Genomic DNA, 23,009 nt, shown 5'->3' with positions numbered 1-23,009 from the left:
CCTTACAGAGCTCAGCTCATGTCAACAGAGCACTGGGACCAGATTAATGTTGTTATACTCATAAACAGAAAACATAATCATGAACAGTGCTGCGATCTCAAATCAGGCGTATCAGACAGAAACACCACAGCTCAGTTTTACATATGGTCCTAAATTCCAGAAAAGGGACATTTTAAGCATGTTTTCAACAAAATGAGGGAGTCTGAGAACTCTAGAAGAAACAGAAATATCTGGATAGTTAGGAAAACGTGGTTTCTGCAGGTTTTATGAAGGTGAATTTAAGACCAAAACCTGAAGGTTTCAAAAATTTGATAGATTAGATAGATGTTGATAACATGTTTCTAACATGATTAGCTTGTTTTTTAACATGATTGGCCTGTTACTAGCATATTACTGGCATGATTAGCATGTTGCTAGCAACGTTGCTATGTCTGATTAGCAAGAAACTAGCATGTTCCTATCACGTTGCTAGTATGACTAGCAGGTTTCTACCATGATTAGCAAGTTACTAGCATGTCGCTAGCATTTTTATAGCATGATTAAAATGTTACTAACACATTGCTGGCATGATTAGCATGTTGTTAGCATGATTAACAAATAACTAGCCTGTTGCTAGCATGACTAACAAAATAACTAGCATGTCACTAAAATGTTGTTAAGAAACTAGCATGTTGCTACCATGATTCGCAAAACAACTAGCATGTTGCTAACATGTTTCTACCATGATTAACAAGTTACTAACATGTCGCTAGGATTTTTCTAGCATGATTAAATTGTTACTAGCATAATGCTGGCATGTTGTTAGCACGATTAGCAAGAAACTAGCATGTTGCTAGCATGATTAGCAAATAACTAGCCTGTTTTGCTAGCATGACTAACAAGTGACTAGCATGTTTCTACCATGATTAGCAAATTAACTAGCACGCTGCTAGCATGAATCGCAAATCACTAGCATGTCGCTAACAAGAAACTAGCATGTTGCCACCATGATTAGCAAGTCACTAGCATGTCAGAAGCTTTTTATTAACATGATTAAAATGTTACTAACATGTTTCTAGCAGGATTAACATGTTGTTTACCTGATTAGCATGCTACTAGCATGTTGCTAGCATGATTAACGTGTTACTAATCTTTAATTGTTTTTATTTCCAACCATTTGAATTAGAATAAATACATCCCGTATAAAGCGTGTTTGTGTACTATCACTGGGGTGTTAATTATTAATCACATACGATCAAGTGCCTGATTATTAAATACGCTTCTGTTTTTAGGCTACATTTAACTTACAAATAAAAAGATTAATTTTTCCTGCCACTCGTTGAGAGTTATGAAGTGTGGTCTGTACAAGAGAAGGATGAACAGGAAGTGACACACAAACCTCGATGGTGTCGGTCTGCTCGTGTGAGACGCTGTCTGCTCTCTGCTCCTCCGCGTCTGATTCCAGCGTCTTCTTCTTCTTCTTCTTCTGCTTCTTCTGGCCATCGGACTGAGCTTTCCTCTGCCGGTACTCGGCCAGCTGAAGACACCAGACACAAACACACACACACATGAGTGATAACACCAGCACAGAGACAAACCATAGTCTGGGAATGTGATGAAAAATGCGTTCAAACCCACGGTGAAGTGGCAGAGCCTGGTGAAGCTGAGCCGAATCATGTCTGATTGTTGATCTACACAGTCACCTTCCTGCGCTTCACAGGATTACAGCACAGACGCCCATCAACACAGACATCTGCTTCATCAATATGCACCCGCACACGCTCACATCTATCAGTTTAGCCTTCATCTGAACCATAAATCATCTTCAGGAAGCAACACGAGCTCTAGAGATCTTGAGCAGGGTTTGCCGTCCAACACCAAAGTGTGTTAAGAACCAGAGCAGCTCTGGATTAGACTTACTGACCTGGAAGTGTGCGTTAAACCCCAGGGTTAACCCTTTTATTTTTGACCCGGAGAGGATTTCTTTTTCTTGTCAATGTTAGTTAATGTTATTTGAATCGGACTAAAACGTACAGACTTTAAACGCAAGATATATAAAGGTATGCTTTGCATGAAATAAATGGATGTCAAATACATTTTAGTATATTTGTTATTCACTAGGGATAGGGCTTGGTGTTTTGAGCTCATGCACCTCAGTCTTTGAGTGAAAAAGCATTATTTGAGGATAATTTTGGCTCATGAACTGAGGAGTGATGGATATCAGCGATGCATATGATCAATCAGATACATACAAGTTTGCAAAAAAGACTGAATGCAAGCTATTAAAATAAAAAATAAAAACCTTTTAACCAGGAAAACCCAAATAGGTTAAGGATTCAAAACTTAAAAACCTGAGCTGGTTTTATCTGAAGCAACTTACATTGCATTTAAATTAGACAGAGAATCAAACCCATGACCTTGGTGTTGCTAGCGTCATCCTGTACAGTTTGAGCTACATCTGATAGTCCCTCTTTTCTTATTTTTCAACCCTCCAACTTCAATTCAAAATCAAGTGCCGCCCTATATTTTTTCTATTTAAACTTTTCTTTTTTAATACTGCACATTACAGGAGTAATGAGAGTTACATCCCACACACAGCTGAACAGAACAACTGACAGAATAACAGCGTCTCTAATTCAACAACACACACACAAACACACACTCGTCACCGAACCAGCAGCTGAGAGAGAAAGAAATGGCCACCTGTCTGTCCACACACACACACTCTCTCTCTCACACACACACACACACACACACACACACACACACAGCTGTTGAATAAGAGAAGCACTTTAACCCTAACGCTGCAATATTTCCATCAGACTCCAAACTACACGAGTTTACGGCCTGTTTTTTAAAAAGAGAAAAGGATGTGAAATACCACATGAATCTGCCTAAGAATGAATTGCTAAATGAAATAAACTGCAGCAGACAAAAAGCTAATTTGCATAAAGCACATCAATATTCAAATTAAAATATCAGTCATAAAAATACGTCACAATGTTGCAAGCGAAAAAAAAACAGAAGCATAATGAAATTGACTACAAATAAATAAAACGAAACATGAAAATTGACCTGAAATACTTTTCATTGTCTTGATTATACTTTATTTATTGTACTTTTATTTAACATTCATTGCAACATTAATAAATATAAATGACACTGTACTTTTATTTTATTATTTATTGCAGCTAAATTAAATATAAAATATTTAATCATTTCATTATATGTATTTCAGTCTGTTAAATCCCTCGACAGAATAAAGAGAATATATAATAATAATGTGTCTGGCAGATAATTCTCATACGTTGAACATCAATGTACGTACAACACACTTATAAATTAGTTTCTATATATTGTAATAGTCCTCTCTATAACCGCTGAACATCAGCATCACGGTGACATCTCACCAGGAAACTCCCGCTCAAACGCTCAAGAACACGAGTGAGAAACTCATTTCACATTTCCCAGAAACCTCTTAACACCGGAGCCCAAATACAACGGATTCGGGAAAAAAGCCTCTTTTGCTGTTACCATGGCGACGGAGCAGGACTCCCGCATGCGCTTTTAAATTATTTATGTAAAGAAGCAGAAAAAGAGCGTTCACACTAATATACGTCCATTACACTAAATGAACACTAATGAGGAGAGAGGAGAGAGACTCCTGGGAAAGATCCAGCGGAGAAACAAAACACCTTCACAAGATCAGCAGCTGTGAAAACATCCAGAGAACAACAATCACATCCAGCCTCAGACAAACACGATCCTCCATGATGCTCCAACATGCTTACACTACTCCACTACACATCAGAACTCATTATTACTCTGTTCCCACAGCTGAGTTTATAGCACAAATTCAAAACAAACTAATTTGGACTTTTTTTTCTTACAATTCTGACTTTTTCCTCGCAAATGTATTATTATTATTTTATTTTTTTTATATCTCACAAATCAGACTATTTCCTTGCAATTACGAGTTTATATCTCACAAATCAGACTTATTGTCTCGCAATTACGAGTTTATCTCACAAATCAGACTAATTTCCTCGCAATTACGAGTTTATATCTCACAAATCAGACTTATTGTCTCGCAATTACGAGTTCATATCTTACAAATCAGACTTATTTTCTCGCAATTACGAGTTTATCTCACAAATAAGACTTATTTTCTCGCAATTACGAGTTTATCTCACAAATCAGACTTATTGTCTCGCAATTACGAGTTCATATCTTACAAATAAGACTTATTTTCTCGCAATTACGAGTATATCTCAAAAAATCAGACTAATTTCCTCGCAATTACAAGTTTATCTCACAAATCAGATTTATTTCCTCGCAATTGCGAGTTTATATCTCACAAATCAGACTAATTTCCTCGCAATTACAAGTTAATATCTCACAAATCAGACTAATTTCCTCGCAATTACGAGTTAATATCTCACAAATCAGACTAATTTCCTCGCAATTACACGTTAATATCTCACAAATCAGACCAATTTCCTCACAACTACGAGTTTATATCAGAAACAGGCTGCCATATATAAATCTATAGTTTTGCATGATTTAAAACTAAAATTGCATTAACACGCAGAGATAAAAACGAAGACCTGCTTCCATTTTTCAGACCAACTGCAATTTTAGAAAATGTTCAAAGCAAGTCACCACTGTATCGGCCATCTCTATGAGTCCTGAAGTAAAATCTGAGAAAGCAATAGCAGGAGCTGGAACAGAAGCAATCGCACAGCTTGAAATTAACTTTAATTTGTTTTTCCCCACAAAGCCTGGCATTAATCTCTGGGTTATCTAATCAGCTCCCTGAGGTGAGCGTCCCCTGCTGACACCCGTTTGGCCTATTTGGAAAAGACTGCGATTGCACTCGGTCAAATCTAGGTCTGCTGTTACTTTAGAGCCGAACGCCCCACTTCTGCTTTACCGTCCTCGCGCCAGCTGAACAGCACCAGAACAAAAGAAGAAAAGAAGAATAATGGAAAAGAAACAATGCTTGTATTCATCAAGGACACATCAAATAGTTTAAAAGTGACTGTAAAAACCATTTCACCATTTGCTTCAAATAAAAGATGTTCTTTAAACTTTCTATTCGTCTGTGAATCCCGAAAACAAAATGCATCACAGTTTCCACAGAAATATCGTGCAGCACAACTGTGTTCAATAATCAGAAATGTTTCTTGAGCAGTAAATCATATTTTCATGATTTTCAAGCAAATTTTGAATCGTAATAGTTCATCCTGTACTAAATGAAATGGCAATGTATCATTCTAGAATAAACATTATTATAAAACCCCAAGACACAAATGACCAGCGCATCCTCCACATGCCGAACTATCACTGAACAGGTCACGCAAACATTCGGGGAGCGTGCACCGCTTTAATTAAGATCACCATGGCTGAGCGTGTAGGAGGTATTTAATTAGGCAGCCCGCTTTAGCTTTATTGTAATATCTCTTGAGTGACACTGACGGTGTTTATTGGCCAAGCCAATTATCCCAGCAGACGACTGATCGGGATTAACAAAGGGTTTGTGTGCGCGCCTGAATACTGAAGGCCTGACCTCTTGTTAACAAGAGCTTTTAGTCTACAATCACAACACACACACACACACATAAATTAACATCCTCAGATCTGGTGAAGACACAAAACGCTTTCATTGCACGCTGAGTTGGAACAATTGATTTTACATAATGAAACGGACCTCGAGTTAAACAGGCGACTGGACACACGGCTCAAGGATTCAGGTGTGTATCAGTGTGTCTGAGGCCTCAGTTCTAATCTAAATGAACAGGTCTGATAGTTTAACACATATCAGATCCAAATCAATAATTGCTTAGAGTTAGTACGCGTTTGCATGAATGCATCTGGGTCATTCGGTGTCAAACCAACCAAATTCCACTTGGATACAATTTTTATTAAAGCAATTTATTTGAAGAAAGACAGACATGAATAGTGATAAAAGCCTAAATATGAAATGTCATGTATGACTATTTAGTGAGTAATGCATTGTGTTGTAGTTTAGTGACATTTATTATCAGAAACTCAGAGCCAAGACGACTTCAGAAAGATGACAGAATCATTATGATATTTCCACACAGAGATTGCTAGCTCTTTTAGTAATATCTGCTAGCTTTAGCAATCTTTGTTACATTACACGACAACGGTGATGCATCAAAAATGGATAAAAAGCACTTTTTGTGTTTTTTCCCCAAAGTTTGCATGCTTGTAACTCAAGAAGCATTAAATATGTATTAATATCCTTTTAGATGTTGGTTCTTAACTAACTTTTCTTTCAGTAGCTTTATTTTAAAAGCCCTATAGTGAGTCACTTTGCATTTACATACTCTATTCTGTTGAACAACAGCGTTGTATTGCTTGCCTCTTTCAAAGCAACTGCATTGAACATACCTGTCAAAGTGACAAAAATATTATTTTTGAAAATTCTGCATGCCTGTAACCCTACAAACACTGAAAATCAACTAATTTTACTAATGGACCTACCATTATCATTTCCTCTCTGTAACTTGGCTCCAAATCTCTGGCGGAAACAGTCACTTCAACCCCGTTTTACCAAATAGTGGATTACTCTGTACATTTTTATCCATGGAATGAAATATTTAGCGTTCTTCTTCATTTATGTATTTCAAAACTTTTACCCGTTAAGTTGCATTGGTATGCCCTATCTAGATAAACTCACAACCTTAAACTTATTATTAATTCACTTTAGGTTCAAGCAAAAACTGCTGTAACATCCTCAGCCTTGCATTTCCTGTTAAACAAAAATATATAAAAATTAATGGATGGACACTGAAATAACATCCTGAAGCACTGTATCAACCATCTATGAAATACCATTTTTTTTTAGCATGCAATGATGCGTGATGCACCGATTCTTATCATGCATCCTCTTCACTAATGCAGCGTTTCCGTTTGGCAATGCCAGAAGACACGGACTGTTCTCCAGTCGTGTTCCTGAGAGCGTCTGAAGCGCTTGCTAATGACACTGGCATGAAAACAGCGTGCACTGACAGCTGCTCTGAACACCAAGCGTTCGGTGCAGCAAAACAAACAGTAGATCTGAGCCAGCACATGACTCGCAGCGTCGCTGTCAGGACATGCGGAGGTGTTGAACACACGAGGAAGGGGTCATGGGTCATCCGCTGAGTCTTTCACCACGCCGAAATGGTTTAGAAATCGAGATCTTTTGAAAGCCTCCACACCATAAAGGGCAAAAATCCCTTTATGTGTTGTACAAACATACATAACAGCACTGTGCAACACTCCAGTGATGAACTTGCATACTACACTACAGATGCTTTTATCCAAACCAACTTGCATTGCATTTAAGAAATGCATTTGATCAGTTCATGCATTGGAAATCGGGCCTAGGAACTTGAGAGGTCTGTTCAAGTGCAGAAATGTGAGGCATGGGAGAGATCCGGTGAAGCAATGGCTAGAAGATCCAGTCTCACAAGCCCATCCACATGACCTCAGACTGTCCTTACATTCATCAGGACTAAAAAAGCTGCAAAAGCAGTCAGAATATTCATATATCAATATGCAAGAGAGGCACTGCATGACAGAAACCTCATAAAAAACTTTAACACTCAAAACAAATGCCACACTAAAACTCATAAAGAGAGAGTTTTACTCTACGGTAAATGTGAAGTAATTCTCCAATTTTATTTACAAAGCGGTAAATGACGGCAATGAGGTAAACATGAGGTAAATGTGACTTAAATCACAGATGTCAGTTATTTTTTGAGGTAAAATATAGGTCAATATGTGACACTTAACACCACAGATCTATATAATTTCTATTACAGATCTGTGGATTTAACTCACATTTGCCTCATATTTACCTACTTTTTACATCAGAAGAAAACTAATATACGTGATTTAACTCACTTTTCCCTCATATCTCAGTTATTTTCTGATGGATGTAAATGTGAGGTAAAAAAGGTAAAAAGGAGGTCAAACTTGAGTGAAATCACAGATGTCAGTTATTTTATGAGGTAAATGTGGGATAAATGTCTGTTACATAAAAAATTTAAGTGGTTCTCTCAGGTACATGACACCGATTGTGTAAAATTGAGGTAAAGATTTGACAAATATGAGGCAAATCACAGACAAAAGGGAGTGAAATCACAGATGTCATTTACTCTCCGAGGTTAAAAGGTAAAAAGGAGGTCAAACGTGAGTGAAATCACAGATCTCAGTTACTCTGACGTAAATGTGAGGTAAAAAAAGAGGTAAAATGTGAGTGAAATCACAGATGTCAGTTACTCTCTTAGGTAAAAGTGAGGTAAAAATGTGAAAAGGAGGTCAAACGTGAGTGAAATCACAGAAATTAGTTACTCTCTGAGGTAAAAGTGAGGTAAAACGGTTAAAAGGATGTAAAACGTGAGTGAAATCACAGATGTCAGTTGCTCTCTGAGGTAAAAGTGAGGCAAAAAGGAGGTAAAACGAGTGAAATCACAGATGTCAGCTGCTCTCTGAGGTAAAAGTGAGGTAAAGATGTGGTAAAACAGTGAAATTAGATGTCAGTTGGTCTCTGAGGTAAATGTGAGGTAAAAAAAAAATGTAAAAAGGATGTAAAACATGAGTGAAATCACAGTTGTCCGTTTCTCCCTAAGGTAAAAAGGAGGTAAAACATGAGTGAAATCACAGATGTCAGTAACTCTCTGAGGTCAAAGTGGGTACAATTCAGGTAATACGAAGGGAAATGAGAGTAAATTCACACGTGTCAGTAGTTTTCCGAGATAAATGACAGACCTTGTGTCAAATGAAGGTAAACGAGACAAATGTGAGTCACAGATGTCAGCAGTTGTTTAAATCTCAGTCAAGCGTTAAATTCTGGGTAAACTACAGCAATGAGGTAAATCTCAGGTGAGTATGATATTCTGGGCTAAACGTCAGCAGACATGTAAAGATGAGGTAAATCTCACCTTGGCTTTGCCGGCCTGTAGTTTCTTCTGTCGCTCCTCGTCTTCCATCATCTCCGCGGTCCCTGCAGTTTAAACACGGACACACGCGCGTCATACAAGCGCCACGCGCACGCATACACGCCTAGCGCTAAACGCGGAGCGCTGACATATGCACCCGCCTCGACTCGGACGGTAAATCTGTGGGGTTTCCTCAGTGTTTTATTCGGGATTTGCTGTCACCGTCGCCGCCATGTTTCTCCACGTAAACACACGAGACCCGCGGCGCGGTGACGTCACGGAGCTCGCGCGCGCGCGCCTGCATTAAAGCCCTACACTGCAAACATCGCTGTGCAAACAATTCCAAACCAAACATTAATATAAATCATTAATATTTACATTTATTAGTTAAATCAACATGTGTGTATGCTCTCGTCGTCCTGTGATTATGTAGACATCTATATGACGTCTTCATTACATCTGCATGATGTTTTGATATATATAAGGGTACATAATGGGAAGGAACGTTACTTTTGAAGGTTCCCTAAACATTCTGAAAAAAAAAAAAAAAAAAAAGATCATATAACTTTAAATGAACATTCTATTAACGTTACTGAAATAACATTTCCCAAAGTGTTCTGAAAACACTCCCTCAGCTGTCTGACCTACATCAGCTTCATCTGAAACGTGAATTCATGTGAAATATTGTCCTTACCTTTAGCAGCTGGAGATGAATCTATTCCTGCGGCCGGCCGGAGCTGAACAGCTGATGGTTTGACAGATCTTGAGTTCTACATATCTTCTCCTGGACATCTTTCACTTTCAGAGATCCAGGAGGCCTGAACGCTTGTCCTGTGAATTATTCATGTGAGATCAGGTTCAGAAACTCAAACACCTGCTGAGATGCCAAACTAACTCATGTACTCGACAGAAGAGAATCTCATGAGATCTTATCAGGTCTGAGGAAATATTAGAAGCAAACTTCTCCATGTCATACAGTTGATCATGGAACTAAACTTTACAGTGGAAGAAAAGATTCTGTATAAAAACTGATAATGTCCAGGCAAAAAAAGTTTACAGACTTTCCCTTCTTTCCTGAAACATGCATAATTTAAAATGTGGGTAAATCCCTGTAAAAATGAAACAAATATGTAAAACAGAAATGTTTATTTTGAAACAACAGCTGTTAAAGGTGCTGTAGGGAACTTTTGTAAAAAAATATTTTTTACATATTTGTTAAACCTGTTATTATGTCCTGACAGTAGAATATGAGACAGATAATCTGTGTAAAAATCAAGCTCCTCTGGCTCCTCCCAGTGTCCTATTGCCATTTGCAGAAACTCCATCGCTCCCGGTAAAAAATAACCAATCAGAGCTGCGGTCCGTAACTTTGTTTGTGTTCAAAATGTAGAAAAATGTATATAATAAGCGAGTACACCATGAATCCATTTTCCAAACCGTGTTTTTAGCTTTTCCTGAATCACTAGGGTGCACCTATAATAAGTGTTTATATTCGGACTATTTTAGATTGCTTCGGGGATACCGCGGCGGAGTAACCCAGTACCTTTGTGATTCTTCATAGACATAAACAGAGAGAAGTAGTTCCGGCTACGATGTTCTTCTGCAAGACGCAAGCAGTTCTGTTTATTAACCGCTAGAGCGTCAAAAGTTACCAACTGCAGCTTTAAACATGGAGAAATATACTAAAATATTCATTAATTGTCACTCAGAAATTGCTTATAAAAAAATCACAAAGAAATTGCAAGTTGGCAGCACACTGAATTAAATATAATATTTAAAAAAACTGAAATAGTATCTTCTTGTAAATCATGTTTTATTTACAGCTTTCAGTGTGAACTCATGAATGCATTGGTTATTGATTATGGATGGGTGCTGCTGCATGAAAGATCAGATTACAGCTTCTGAATGATTTCACAAGAAGGATGTTTTCCTGATTCATAACATTTTGCATTTTAAGTGTGATCTCATTTTATGATTTCTTATAGCATGAGCTGAGTCTGTGTGAATGAAAGCGTCCGTCCTAATTAAAGGTTTCAGTTGTGGTATCAGAAAAGAGCAACTGTAGTGTCCGTCTCACTGAGGCTGGTTTCAATAATGGAAGGGATCTGGAGCCGTATGAAATATGCATGAGACAGGGGCTCATCAAGACCCATCTCAAGTGTTTCAGACATCTGGCATTCTCAGCCTGCAAACCTATGAACAAGCAGAAGGACTCATTGTATTAAAATCACAGTTCAGTGCACTTCAGTGCATTCGGCCTCCATGCACTCGCATATAAATGAACTGAATGAGTTTGAGACGGCTGTGTGAACTCTGGAGCTGGTTTCTGCCACAGGATAAAAAATAACAAAAGCAACATTTAATCTCATAATTCAGTTGTTTTCCTCACAAATCTGGAAAAAAAGGTCAGAATTATGAGATATGTTAAATTTTTTATTCCATGTCAGAAACTAAATAAAACTTTTTGAATTTGAATTTGTCAGAATTTATAGAAAAAAATCATAATTTCAATATATAGACTCAAAAATCAGAGAAAAAAAGTCATGATTTTGAGAAATAAACTCCGAATTCAGAGAAAAAAAATCATAATTTGAGATATAAACCAAAAAGATTATGACAAAAACTTATGATTGCAAGATCCTAAAGTCCTAATTTCTGTAGATGAACTTCAGTTGTAAACATCACATCCATAGACATTCTTAAATAAATCAATCTCCTAATTATTCTCATATTTGACAGTGTATTTCCCCACACGGCCCCTTGATGATGGCAGTATTAAAGGCGTGTTGTTGTAGCGTGTCCTCCGGAGCGGCAGGCGGCGCTGTGACGCGCACTGAACACACACGAGTCTCTGCAGGAAACACCGAGCAGCGGCGCACACGTGCTCACATCGGTAGGTCAAAATAACTCCGCTGATATAAACACACACTGACAGAGAACAGTGTGCACGAATTAGGGTTAAAACGAAAAGCCTGTGTGTATAAACACGTGACAGATCTGTGTGTTAGTGATGTTCTGTTTCGCAGTATCACTTCAAGTCTTTCTCTTTCCTCTCTGTGTAAACAGCCTCAGATGTTCATACAGAAGTTTATTATTATTATTGATATGTCAGTGTTCTGTCAGCGTTGTGTTTAATGCACAGATGACACATTAAAGATATAAAGGTTGATATTTGTATGTAATTACTCAGATAAGCCTCTTAATATGTGAGAATAAAACACGAGTTATATTTCACCTCTAAATCAAATAAAAAGTGCTTTGTGTTAATAAAATAAGCTTCATTTAGTAGTTAAGTCGAATTTATTTTTATAACACTTTATACAAAACAGTTTGTGTTAAAAAAGCCTTGATCATGAATATAGGAAAGAATTAATTATGAATTGATTGATTCACAATTACATTAAAGTTGTGAAATTTTTAAATTTAAAAATCAATAAATAATTTAATATCTGTATATATAGTTTAACTTGATGCATGAACTTTGTGTTACTAATTTATGCTTATTTTATTGTAACTTACGTTTTACTTTTTTATTGGATTTGTTATGAAGCTTATGGAAATAAAAATAAAATATTATTTTTTTCTGTAAAGCACTTTAATTGTATGATGTGTTCTGTAATTAAATACTAAAAAATTAATAAAAAACTAATAAAAATTACCAAAAAATAAACATTACTTATTAAAATGAAAACAAAAAACAACATAAAAATTTAATTCAAAATATTAAGAAAACCCTAAATAGTTTATCAAATATACTAAAATGTTTCTTTTTCATTTAGTGTAACTTCATGTACTAAAATAACTGAAACTAAAATGAAATGTACAAAAACTATAATATATAAGTTTATATTAAGATAGAAAAAAATGTAAATACAAAAATAACATTTTCAAAATATAATATATGTGTGTGTGTGTGTTTATATTTAAATAAAAAAGTACATATAAATATTTTAATGTTTATATTAAAAAGTAAATATACAAATAACATTTTCAAAACATTAAGAAAAACCAAAGAAGCATCTCAAGAACAGATTTTAAACTCAATTTACCAGACACTATTAGAGCTGAACTTCTTCTCGTATCAGACAGATGAGCTGAGTGATGCTACAGCGACAGATCCTGCACTTCCTGCGGCCCGTCACGAGATGTGTGTCACTTCCTGTCCCCCCCGCGCCTGCAGCTCCAAACACGCTCCTCCTCCGGAGAACGAGTCTCTGCTGGAGAACCTGTCCATCCTGGGAGTGGACCTGGCCTCGGCTCGCAGACGGCAGCCCGGCGTCCTGAGGAGACACCTGACCAACGAACAAGGCCTGGCGCACTTCCTGCAGAGCAAAGGAGCGGATCAGGAGACGGTGGCCAGCATCATCTCCCGCTTCCCGCGCTCCATCACACGCTCCTGCGAGCACCTGGAGGAGCGCTGGAGGCTGTGGAGGAACGTGTTCAGGAGCGACGCCGAGGTGCTGGGCGTCCTCTCGCGCTCGCCCGAGTCCTTCTTCCGCTCCAGCGACAACAAGAACCTGGAGGAGAACATCTGCTTCCTGATGACCCTGGGGATCACGGCTAGAGACCTGCACCGGCTGGTGACCACCGCGCCGAGGACCTTCTCCAACAGCGTGGAGCTCAACCGGAGCATGGTGGAGTTCCTGAAGAGCGTCTGCGTGAGCTTCGGCGGGAAGGACCCCGAGCGCTTCGCCCGAACCGTCATCTCCAGGAACCTGTACGTCTTCATCCGCAGCACCGGCCGCATCCGAGCCAACGTGGAGCTGCTCTCCGGATCCCTGAGGCTGAGCCACGCAGAAGCGCTGGCGTTGTTCCAGTCGCACGGCGCGCAGATCCTGGACGTCTCGCACGAGAGCCTGAAGAGGAACCTGGAGAGCCTGCGGACCAAGCTGCGCTCGCTGGGCTGCGGCGAGGACGAGCTCAAGAGGATGATCCTCAACTATTCCCTGGTGCTGTTCGTCTCGTCCGAGCGCCTGAACCAGAAGCTGGACTGTCTGATGGACGGAGGGATCCACGTGCAGCAGGTCGTGCAGAAACCCAAGGTCCTGGACTTCAGCATCGACTGCATCAGACAGCGTCTGCACGACCTGCACGGACTCGGATACGACTTCCAGAAGAGCGGCATCGCTGTGCTCGACTCCAGCAGGAAGCGCTTCCTCGCTAAACTGGAGAGACTGAGCTCGGCCGAGAACGAGGACGCGCGCTCGCCCTCGTGACATCACGGGTGGGGTTTAATTTATTCATTTATGTTCCTAAAGAAGTGTCTTCAAAGTGTCTTCAAAATTTGTTCAAAAATACAGAAAAATAACAGTTATCTTGCATAATGTTATTAGAATATAAAATAATGGTTTCTATTTCAATATCTTTTCAAATATAATTTATTTCTGAGATGCAATGATTAATTTCCATCACCATTGCTCCAGTATAAAGTGTCACATGATCTTTTAGAAATCATGATAATATACTGATTTATTATTTTATATTTCACTTTTTTTTTTGGAAACTGCTGTATTTTTTTTTTTTAGGATTCTTTGGTGAATAAAAAGTTAAATAGAACAGCATTTAATCAAAATATAAATATTTATTAATAATATAAATGTTTGCTATCACTTCTTATCATTTTAACACATCCTCACTGAATCAAAGTTTTAATTTCTTTCAAAAAACAAGAAAGAATATAAATGTGCTGACCCCAAACATTTGAACTGTTGTGTATATTGTAAGAAAAGATTTATGTTTTAAATAAACGCTCTTCTTTTTAACTTTTTATTCATCAAAGAATCCTGAAGATAAGTATCACAGTTTCCACAAAAATGTCATTTTCAGTACTGATAATAAATCATCATATTTTCATGATTTCTGAAGATCATGTGACACTGAAGACTGGAGGAATGATGCTGAAAATACAGCGGAGCATCACAGAAATAAATTACACTTTAATGTATATTAAAATAAAAAAAATTTATTTCACATCATAGTAATTATTTCAAATTATTACTGATTTTTCTGTGTTTCTGATTAAATAAATGCAGCGTTGATGAACAGAAGTCACTTCTGTAAAAACATTAAATATAATTCTGATTCCAGTGTACATTTAAAATGATTTATTTTCTTTAAATGTTTATTTTTTGTCCAAATAGTTGTGAGAAATGAGTTCTTAATAAACAAATACGATAAATGAGCTGAATCAGGAAAAAATGCACTAGAAGACTCTGTATATTGTCATTAAAACCCCTGTATTTGTAGCTTGTTGTTGTGTTTGTTTGATGGTTTGAACCATGTGTCAACATACATAAATGTGTAAAAACGATGTTTTGAGTTATTAATTTAAAATGTGCCTACATTAATGATTAGTACTGGGTCTATTAATTGATACTTGTTTGTGAAATGCTAAAAACTGCGGAAATAAAGTCTGAAAATCTCAATTAATCAAAGAAGAAGAGATGTTAATGAATTCACGTGCTTCTGCCGATAACAAATGCGCGTCTTTCTCGGTGCGCGCGCACATTCTGATAAACTTGTTATATATTTCATTGTTTGATCGAAATTATTGTTCGGGACAATATGTTACACTGACACTAGGCTCCTTTTAGAAAGTACTGGGATTTACTGTTTCGTGCTTCTGGTTCATTTATAATCCTGCAATGTTTGATCCGGGTCGTGCTGAAGCGGAACTGCGCCGCGGTGTGTTCGTGTTTCCGGTCGGACACGTTTGAGCGTCGCGCAGCCGCAGATCGCATGTGCGGCCCGAGTCTTCACTGGCAGGTGGGTAAAGATCAATAAACATGATCAGATATGAGTCTGAATCTATCGTAGAGCTGCTGTATGACCGCTGTTATATCAGACACATGCACGCGCCTCACATACGCGCTTTGTTTTCGACTCTCAGACACTTGTAACCCCTTTAATCCCGTCGATCTCAGTCAAACCAGTCTCGAGGCTCTAGTCTTTAAAGGTTTCAATTTGAGATTTTTCAGTTTTAGGTCAATTATAATCATAATGACATATAAAGTTAACTTTATTTCATAACCAGTGTCTTATCCGAGCCTGAAATGAAACTTTATGTATGTAATAACGGTTGTTTTGATCTTTTAGAGACACCACCGACCCTGAAATAATATGATCCTCATAATATAAAGATCATATTATATTAACTGGGAAATATTTAGTTAATCTTAGTATTTTTTCTTAGTGTTGTACTATTGGATTTATTATAGATTTTTTCTCATTTTATAATTGTATTTAATATTTTATTTACTTTTATATCTATATTTTTTTTTACCAGTTTCTTTTAATTCATTTTATTAAAATTAAAGTATATGTAAAAATTATTTTAATAATTTATACATTTTTAACAATTTTCTTTAGAAAATTATCTTCAACCTTTTATTTTAAATATATTATAGTAGTTTTCTATTTTTATTTCAGTAGCATTTTAATTATTTAGCTATATCTTTATTTATTTTTTAGTAATTTAACTTTTTATATTAAATATATTTTAGTCGATTTTCTAATCTGTTTTTATTTTAGTCACATTTTAATCATTTGATTATCTTTATATATTTTGTAAATTATTTCTTTATATATATATATTTTTTTTAATGTATTTCAATAGATTTAAAAAAAAATATTTCAGTCACATTTTAATCATTTATCTTTATTTTTTTTAATTTCTTAAGATATTTTATCCTTTTATTTTAAATATATTTTAATAGTTATTTTTTTCCTATTTTTATTTCAGTCAAATATGTAATATTTGAAGCTGTTCTCTCGACTGTCCCTCAGTTTAAAAGCCCCAGTGTTATCTCCATCACATGTAAATGGACTGGTCACTGTTCATATGTGAAGATGGATGTTTCTGCACAGAACCCTGTTTTCTTGACCAGTGCATGTGTGTGTGTGTGTGTGTGTGTGTGTGTGTGTGTGCAGGTGTGTGTTGAGGATGGAGTCGGCTGTGGAGCAGCAGAGAGGCACAGCGCTCATTAAAGAGCAGTAGGTCACACACATCAGCTCTTGATTGATAATCAATCCCAGCTTCTCTGAGTGTTTCTGCGTCTCTCCAGGTTCCTCACCACTAAAGACAAGTTCCATGAGTTTCTGGCGTCGGGCCGGCCGCGTCCCAGCCGAGATGAAGCAGACGGAGACTCGGAGGAACCCTCGGAGAACCAGAGAAGAAGAAGGTCAAGCTGGACAGAGAAGAAGACGAGAAGCAGAAGAAGAAGAAGATGAGAGGACAGAATAAATCCAGACCTCACATCAAACCTCAGAGCTATGAAGAGAGACGTCTGTGTCCCTCCATCGTCCAGGTCACACAGTGTATATGTTTAAAGATATGTGTGAGTGTGAGTGAGTGTGACTGAAGCAGATGTGTGTGTGTCTCCTCCAGGAGCGAGACACGAAGTGCTTCTACGGAGATAAATGCCGCTTCCTGCACGACGTGAGCGAGTACCTGTCCAGTAAAGCGCAGGATCTGGGCGATCAGTGTCCCCTGTTCAACAGCTTCGGCTGGTGTCAGTACGGACTCACCTGCAGGTTCTCTAAAGCTCACACCAGCCCCGAGCTGAAGAACCTGAGGAACCAGGATGTGTGCGGACGCTCCACAGACACCGTCACCAACCTCCTGGACAAAGACCTGCAGAGACGCCTGCGGAAGAAGCAGGAGCGCTTCCCCGGAGCCGAGGCGTTCCTGAAGAGCGTGGGCCGCGGAGAGAAACCTGCTGCTCCCGGAGCGGACACAGCGGTTCGCTGCTAAACACAACACACACCTCAGATTATCAGACATTCGATGAAAGCTAAGGTTTATTCTCCTGGATTGCAGGACGCTGCTGTTCCTCCGGTGAAGACGCTGGGGCCGATCACAGACGCTGACATCATCAAGCTGCGCCCGTCTGAAAAGAAACAGGTTCGTCTGGAAGAACATACTACTTTATTGAAGCGATGCACTGTTGATTTGTGATGTCACATGTATTTGTCACATGACGCGTCTCGTGTATCTCAGGTGGACTTCAGAGACAAGCTGTATCTGGCTCCTCTCACTACGGTAAACTCTCAGTGTTACTCTTCATGCACGGTCTGTAAGAACCCGGCTCATCCCGTGTGTGTGTGTGTGTGTGTGTGTGTGTGTGGTGCAGTGTGGGAACCTGCCGTTCAGGCGCGTGTGCAAGCGCTTCGGAGCAGACATCACGTGTGGAGAGATGGCCATGTGCACGAACCTGCTGCAGGGTCAGACGTCTGAATGGGCTCTGCTCAAGAGACACGCTTCTGAAGATGTGTTCGGCGTTCAGGTACGAGACCCGGTCGTGACTCACATCACTGCAGGAACACATCACAGTGCAAGAGTTAATGCTGGGTGTGTCTTATAAACATGGGATTTGAAGAAGTTGTTCCAGTTTGTAGGGCTGAAAATTTTAGCCAACGTTTTGTGATTTATATACTGTATCAATATGGATATAAAATAATATTTGCTATTATTATTCTAATTATTACTTTAAAAAATTTAATAAACGTAAAATAAATATTGCTATTATAGTATTACACTTAAAAATAAAGCAAAAAAAAATTTTTTTTCATTAATTATTTTATAATTTTATTATGAATGTTTTTTTTAATTACTTTTTTAGTATATTATTATTTTAGTTTATTATTTACTCAATGCATTTATTAATTTGCATCGTTCATACAAATGAACCAGATGTGACATCTCAAATTTTTATTATTTATTCATTTATTTCTTCAATGCATTATTGATTTGCATGGATGTGACATTACAAATGAATTCCATATTATTTTATTTATTTATATTTTATTGTTTGATGGATTTTTGCCTTCCATCCCACAATGCGAATCAACCAGATTTGATTTATTTTATTTTTTCTCATTACAGGAAGGTTTACAATCCAATTAATTAATTAATTAAATGGCAGCCTTTGTAGTTTAATAATCACACTGATTTCAGTTTTCGTTCAAGACTCGTAAATAATGCCAAACTGTGTCCATGTGTTGATACGTGATCACTATTAATGAACCTCATGTTCCTGTGAAATAATAAAACCACACATACACACGTGTCCAGATGGTAATTTAAGACTGAAAAGGTTTGTACTCATGCTCAGTTATTATATCTGTTAATTCTCACACAGCTGGAAGGCTGTTTTCCGGACACGATGACCCGATGTGCCGAGCTGCTCAATCAGTACGTCGATGTGGATTTTGTGGATATAAACTCGGGCTGCCCCATCGACCTCGTTTACAAGAAGGTGATTTGCTGACACCACGCCATTTAGCTGCTATTTGAGATTCCTTTAGGGCTTTGAAGTCTATAAAGGGTTGTGTTTTGTGATTTTTGGCAATTGATTTCTGTGTCTTCAGGGCGGAGGATGTGGCCTCATGACACGAACCAGCAAGTTTGAGCAGATCGTGAGGGGCATGACCTCTGTAAGTGTTTTCTCGGTGTTGAAGCGTGTTTCGGGGGGACGTGTCACTCACTGTCGTATTCACAGGTGCTGGACGTTCCTCTCACGGTTAAGATCCGCACCGGAGTCCAGCAGAACTGTAACATCGCACACAAGCTGATCCCTGAGATGAAGAAGTGGGGCGTGTCGCTCGTCACGGTACGAACCTTTTAATTCATTTTACTAAAAAAATACTGAAATAACTTACTGAACTACAAAAACTGATGCTTTACTCAGTATTTCTGTCTTGTTTTTCAGTGCAAATGTCTAGAAATTTAAATCTAAATACATTTATCTTAAGCAGTCCTTTTTTTTTAAAGCAATTCTGAGTTTATATCTCGCAATTCCCTTTTTTTCCTCACAATTTCTGATTTGCTTCTCAACATTTCTGATCCAATATTTTTCTCGCAATTCTGACTTTCTCACAATTCTGTTTTGTTGCCCAATTCAATTTTTTTCTCTCAATACTGATTTACGTCTCACAATTCCCTTTTTCTCGCAATTCTGATTTTGTTCAATTCCCATTTTTTCCCTAATTCTGATTTACATCTCACAATTCTGATTTTGTTGCACAACAACCAATTTTTCTTGCAAAATCTGACTCACAATTTGATTTTTTTCCTCACAATTCTGATTTACATCTCGCAATGGAGTTTGTTGCGCATTTCCCATTTTTTCTCACAATTCTGATTTACATCTCGCAATGGAGTTTGTTGCGCATTTCCAATTTTTTCTCGCAATTCTCACAATTCTGATTTACATCTCGCAATGGAGTTTGTTGCGCATTTCCAATTTTTTCTCGCAATTCTCACAATTCTGATTTACATCTCGCAATGGAGTTTGTTGCGCATTTCCCATTTTTTTCTCGCAATTCTGACTTAATCTCTCAATTCTGATTTACATCTTGCAATGGAGTTTGTTGCGCATTTCCCATTTTTTCTCACAATTCTGATTTACATCTCGCAATGGAGTTTGTTGCGCATTTCCCATTTTTTCTCACAATTCTGATTTACATCTCGCAATGGAGTTTGTTGCGCATTTTCCATTTGTTTTCGCAATTCTCACTTAATCTCACAATTCTGATTTACATCTCGCAATGGAGTTTGTTGCGCATTTCCCATTTTTTCTCACAATTCTGATTTACATCTCGCAATGGAGTTTGTTGCGCATTTCCCATTTTTTCCTCACAATTCTGATTTACATCTCGCAATGGAGTTTGTTGCGCATTTCCCATTTTTTCCTCACAATTCTGATTTACATCTCGCAATGGAGTTTGTTGCGCATTTTCCATTTGTTTTCGCAATTCTCACTTAATCTCACAATTCTGATTTACATCTCGCAATGGAGTTTGTTGCGCATTTCCCATTTTTTCTCGCAATTCTGATTTACATCTCGCAATGGAGTTTGTTGCCCATTTCTCCTTGCAATTCATTTTCATCTCACAATTAATTTTTTTTACTTGCAATTCTTATTTTCTCTCGTAATTCTTACTTTTTCAATTCTAAGTATACATCTCGCAGTTCTGACTTTTTTCTTGTGAGTTTGTCTCACAATTAGAATTGTACTGGAAAACAGGGCAAAAACATTTAGGAAGCTATCGATTTTTTTTACTTAATGAATTTAAAACTTTATTCTGATTTAAGACCTTTTAACGATTCAGTCATTGTTTACTCGCCGTGATCAGAATGCTTCATTGAGTCTTCATTTGTTTCTCCGCAGTTACACGGCAGATCACGCGAACAGCGTTACACGAAGTCGGCTGACTGGGAATACATCGACACCTGCTCAAAACTGGCCGCTCCCGTACCATTGTTCGGTAAATACACTGACGCAGACTGAAGATGCAGGTTCCAGTGCAAACGTTTGACAGTGCAGCTGTTTCCTGCAGGTAACGGAGATATCCTGTCGTATGAAGACGCAATGAAGGCCAGAGAGACTGGAGTGTCTGGGATCATGGTGGCCAGGTCAGTCTGCATCATCATCACCATCACCATCATCACCTGTGGCAGCTCTGAATGAACTACTTCCTGTTTGCAGGGGTGCGCTGATCAAGCCGTGGCTCTTCACTGAGATCAAGGAGAACAGACACTGGGACATTTCCTCCGGAGAGCGTCTGGACATCCTGCGAGACTTCACCAACTACGGCCTCGAGCACTGGGGCTCCGACACGCAGGGCGTCGAGAAGACACGCAACTTCCTGTTGGAGTGGCTCTCCTTCCTGTGCAGGTGATGGGTTTAATAGGGGTTATTCCACACTGAAATTGATATTCTGTGATCATTTACTCGCCCTCATGACGTTCAAATCTAACTATGACGTCAGAACCCAGAAGACATCAATAATAAGAGAAACTGTTTGTGTTTGTGTGGTGTTCAGGTATATTCCTGTGGGTCTGTTGGAGCGCGTCCCGCAGAAGATCAACGAGCGTCCGCCGTTCTACCTGGGCCGAGATTACATGGAGTCTCTGATGGCCAGCCAACACGTGGACGACTGGATCCACATCAGGTCAGTTACAGTCTTTCTGACCAGAAGGCATGCAATAAAAAGATCCTGGATGTGCTGCTTAAAACATGGATCAAACAGATCCAGTTAGTCTAATATTGTTAAATGTATTAAAACATGTCTTTGTATTTTTTGCAGTGAGATGCTGTTGGGTCCCGTACCTAAAAACTTCAGTTTTCTGCCCAAACACAAAGCAAACGCTTATTAACGACTTCCAGCTGCAGTTAAAGTCTATGGTTATTGAACAGAATGCTTTTTTTTTTCATTATATCTCTAGTTTATGGATTTCATGATGTAAGTGGAAGCTGTTTATATTCAGGTTGAGTTTTAAAGGTGTGTGTGTGACGCAGAACGGATCAACAGAATAAAGCTGTAAATCATGGTGTTAATAAAGAGAATAAAGTCAGATACTCACTAATGACTGCAGATCACATTTAATCACCCGTTGAATCTGAAGAGATCATGTTCTCTAGTGAGAAAACACATTAACATGGCATTTTGTACAATTAACATCATATAATGAACGCAAAACAGGATTGTTTTATCTGTGCCAGTGTTTATTAATGATCAGTGATTTCATTCAGATTACACAAACTCACAAACAACTCACTGAATATAGTGCTGTTATTAAACCAATGCCAAATGTTCTGTGATACAAACCCTCAGGCTGCACCAATCACAGCCTCTGAAGATCATGTGGGCGGAGCTACTGTCAGAGGAGGAGGGGTTTGTCACACAAACAAAAATGCAAATGTGGAACTGACCTCTGACCTGTGATTTTAAGCAGTGAAAATATGTTTGTAAACAAGGAAGTCCGTTTCTGCCACCAAATGCAAAATAAAATGACTTATTTTGTCTCATAATATAGAGAGAAAAAGTCAGAATTGTGCAATATAAAGTCCAAATTGTTATATTACAATATTTCACAATTACTCTTCTTTTAAGATGTGATGGAGACAGACTTCCATAGTAAGTGAGCTAAAAATCAGTCATGGGGTTTCATTAAGGTTGCTTTGCATCAAAAGTTTACAAGAATAAAAATATATTTACTTTTTTTTTTTTTTTGCATGTGAAATGCAAACTGTGAATATTTGACTATATTAAAGCCTCAGCAGTCACCAGCAC

The 23,009-nt window shown here is 38.1% G+C and overlaps 3 protein-coding genes across 7 annotated transcripts in view; 2 read left to right on the top strand and 1 right to left on the bottom strand.

Annotated features, from left to right (window-relative positions):
* Window positions 1-9,207, bottom strand: part of LOC113062489 (A-kinase anchor protein 9) — a 75,538-nt gene extending 66,331 nt beyond the window's left edge. For all 5 annotated transcript variants that reach the window (XM_026232379.1, XM_026232383.1, XM_026232381.1 and 2 more), the window contains exons 1-2: window positions 8,937-9,207; window positions 1,379-1,516 (exon numbers count right to left, since the gene is read on the bottom strand). In XM_026232379.1, the coding sequence (XP_026088164.1) occupies window positions 1,379-1,516; window positions 8,937-8,987 (189 nt within the window). In that variant the 5' untranslated portion in view covers window positions 8,988-9,207. The remainder of the gene's footprint in view (window positions 1-1,378; window positions 1,517-8,936) is intronic.
* A 2,515-nt stretch (window positions 9,208-11,722) lies between these two features.
* On the top strand, window positions 11,723-14,775 carry LOC113062507 (transcription termination factor 1, mitochondrial-like). The gene is made up of 2 exons (XM_026232410.1): window positions 11,723-11,826; window positions 13,019-14,775. The coding sequence occupies exon 2, from the start codon at window positions 13,079-13,081 to the stop codon at window positions 14,147-14,149; it is 1,071 nt and encodes a 356-aa protein (XP_026088195.1). The 5' UTR covers window positions 11,723-11,826; window positions 13,019-13,078; the 3' UTR covers window positions 14,150-14,775.
* Window positions 14,776-15,628: 853 nt separating this feature from the next.
* On the top strand, window positions 15,629-22,298 carry LOC113062497 (tRNA-dihydrouridine(47) synthase [NAD(P)(+)]-like). Its single transcript, XM_026232397.1, is given in 16 exon segments — window positions 15,629-15,698; window positions 16,863-16,925; window positions 16,997-17,091; window positions 17,094-17,239; window positions 17,320-17,673; window positions 17,752-17,835; window positions 17,932-17,973; window positions 18,065-18,217; window positions 19,073-19,189; window positions 19,302-19,367; window positions 19,433-19,543; window positions 21,104-21,200; window positions 21,273-21,348; window positions 21,422-21,610; window positions 21,759-21,887; window positions 22,023-22,298. Coding segments are annotated over 15 exon segments (1,779 nt in total). The 5' UTR covers window positions 15,629-15,698; window positions 16,863-16,875; the 3' UTR covers window positions 22,093-22,298.
* Window positions 22,299-23,009: the final 711 nt, after the last annotated feature.

This window comes from Carassius auratus, chromosome 44, assembly GCF_003368295.1.
Source record: "Carassius auratus strain Wakin chromosome 44, ASM336829v1, whole genome shotgun sequence".
NCBI lineage: Eukaryota > Metazoa > Chordata > Actinopteri > Cypriniformes > Cyprinidae > Carassius > Carassius auratus.
This window is presented reverse-complemented; position numbering and strand designations above follow the sequence as displayed.

Coding starts and splice junctions, on each gene's coding strand:
- LOC113062507 (XM_026232410.1), top strand. CDS start 13,079: ATGTGTGTCACTTCCTGTCCCCCCCGCGCCTGCAGCTCCAAACACGCT.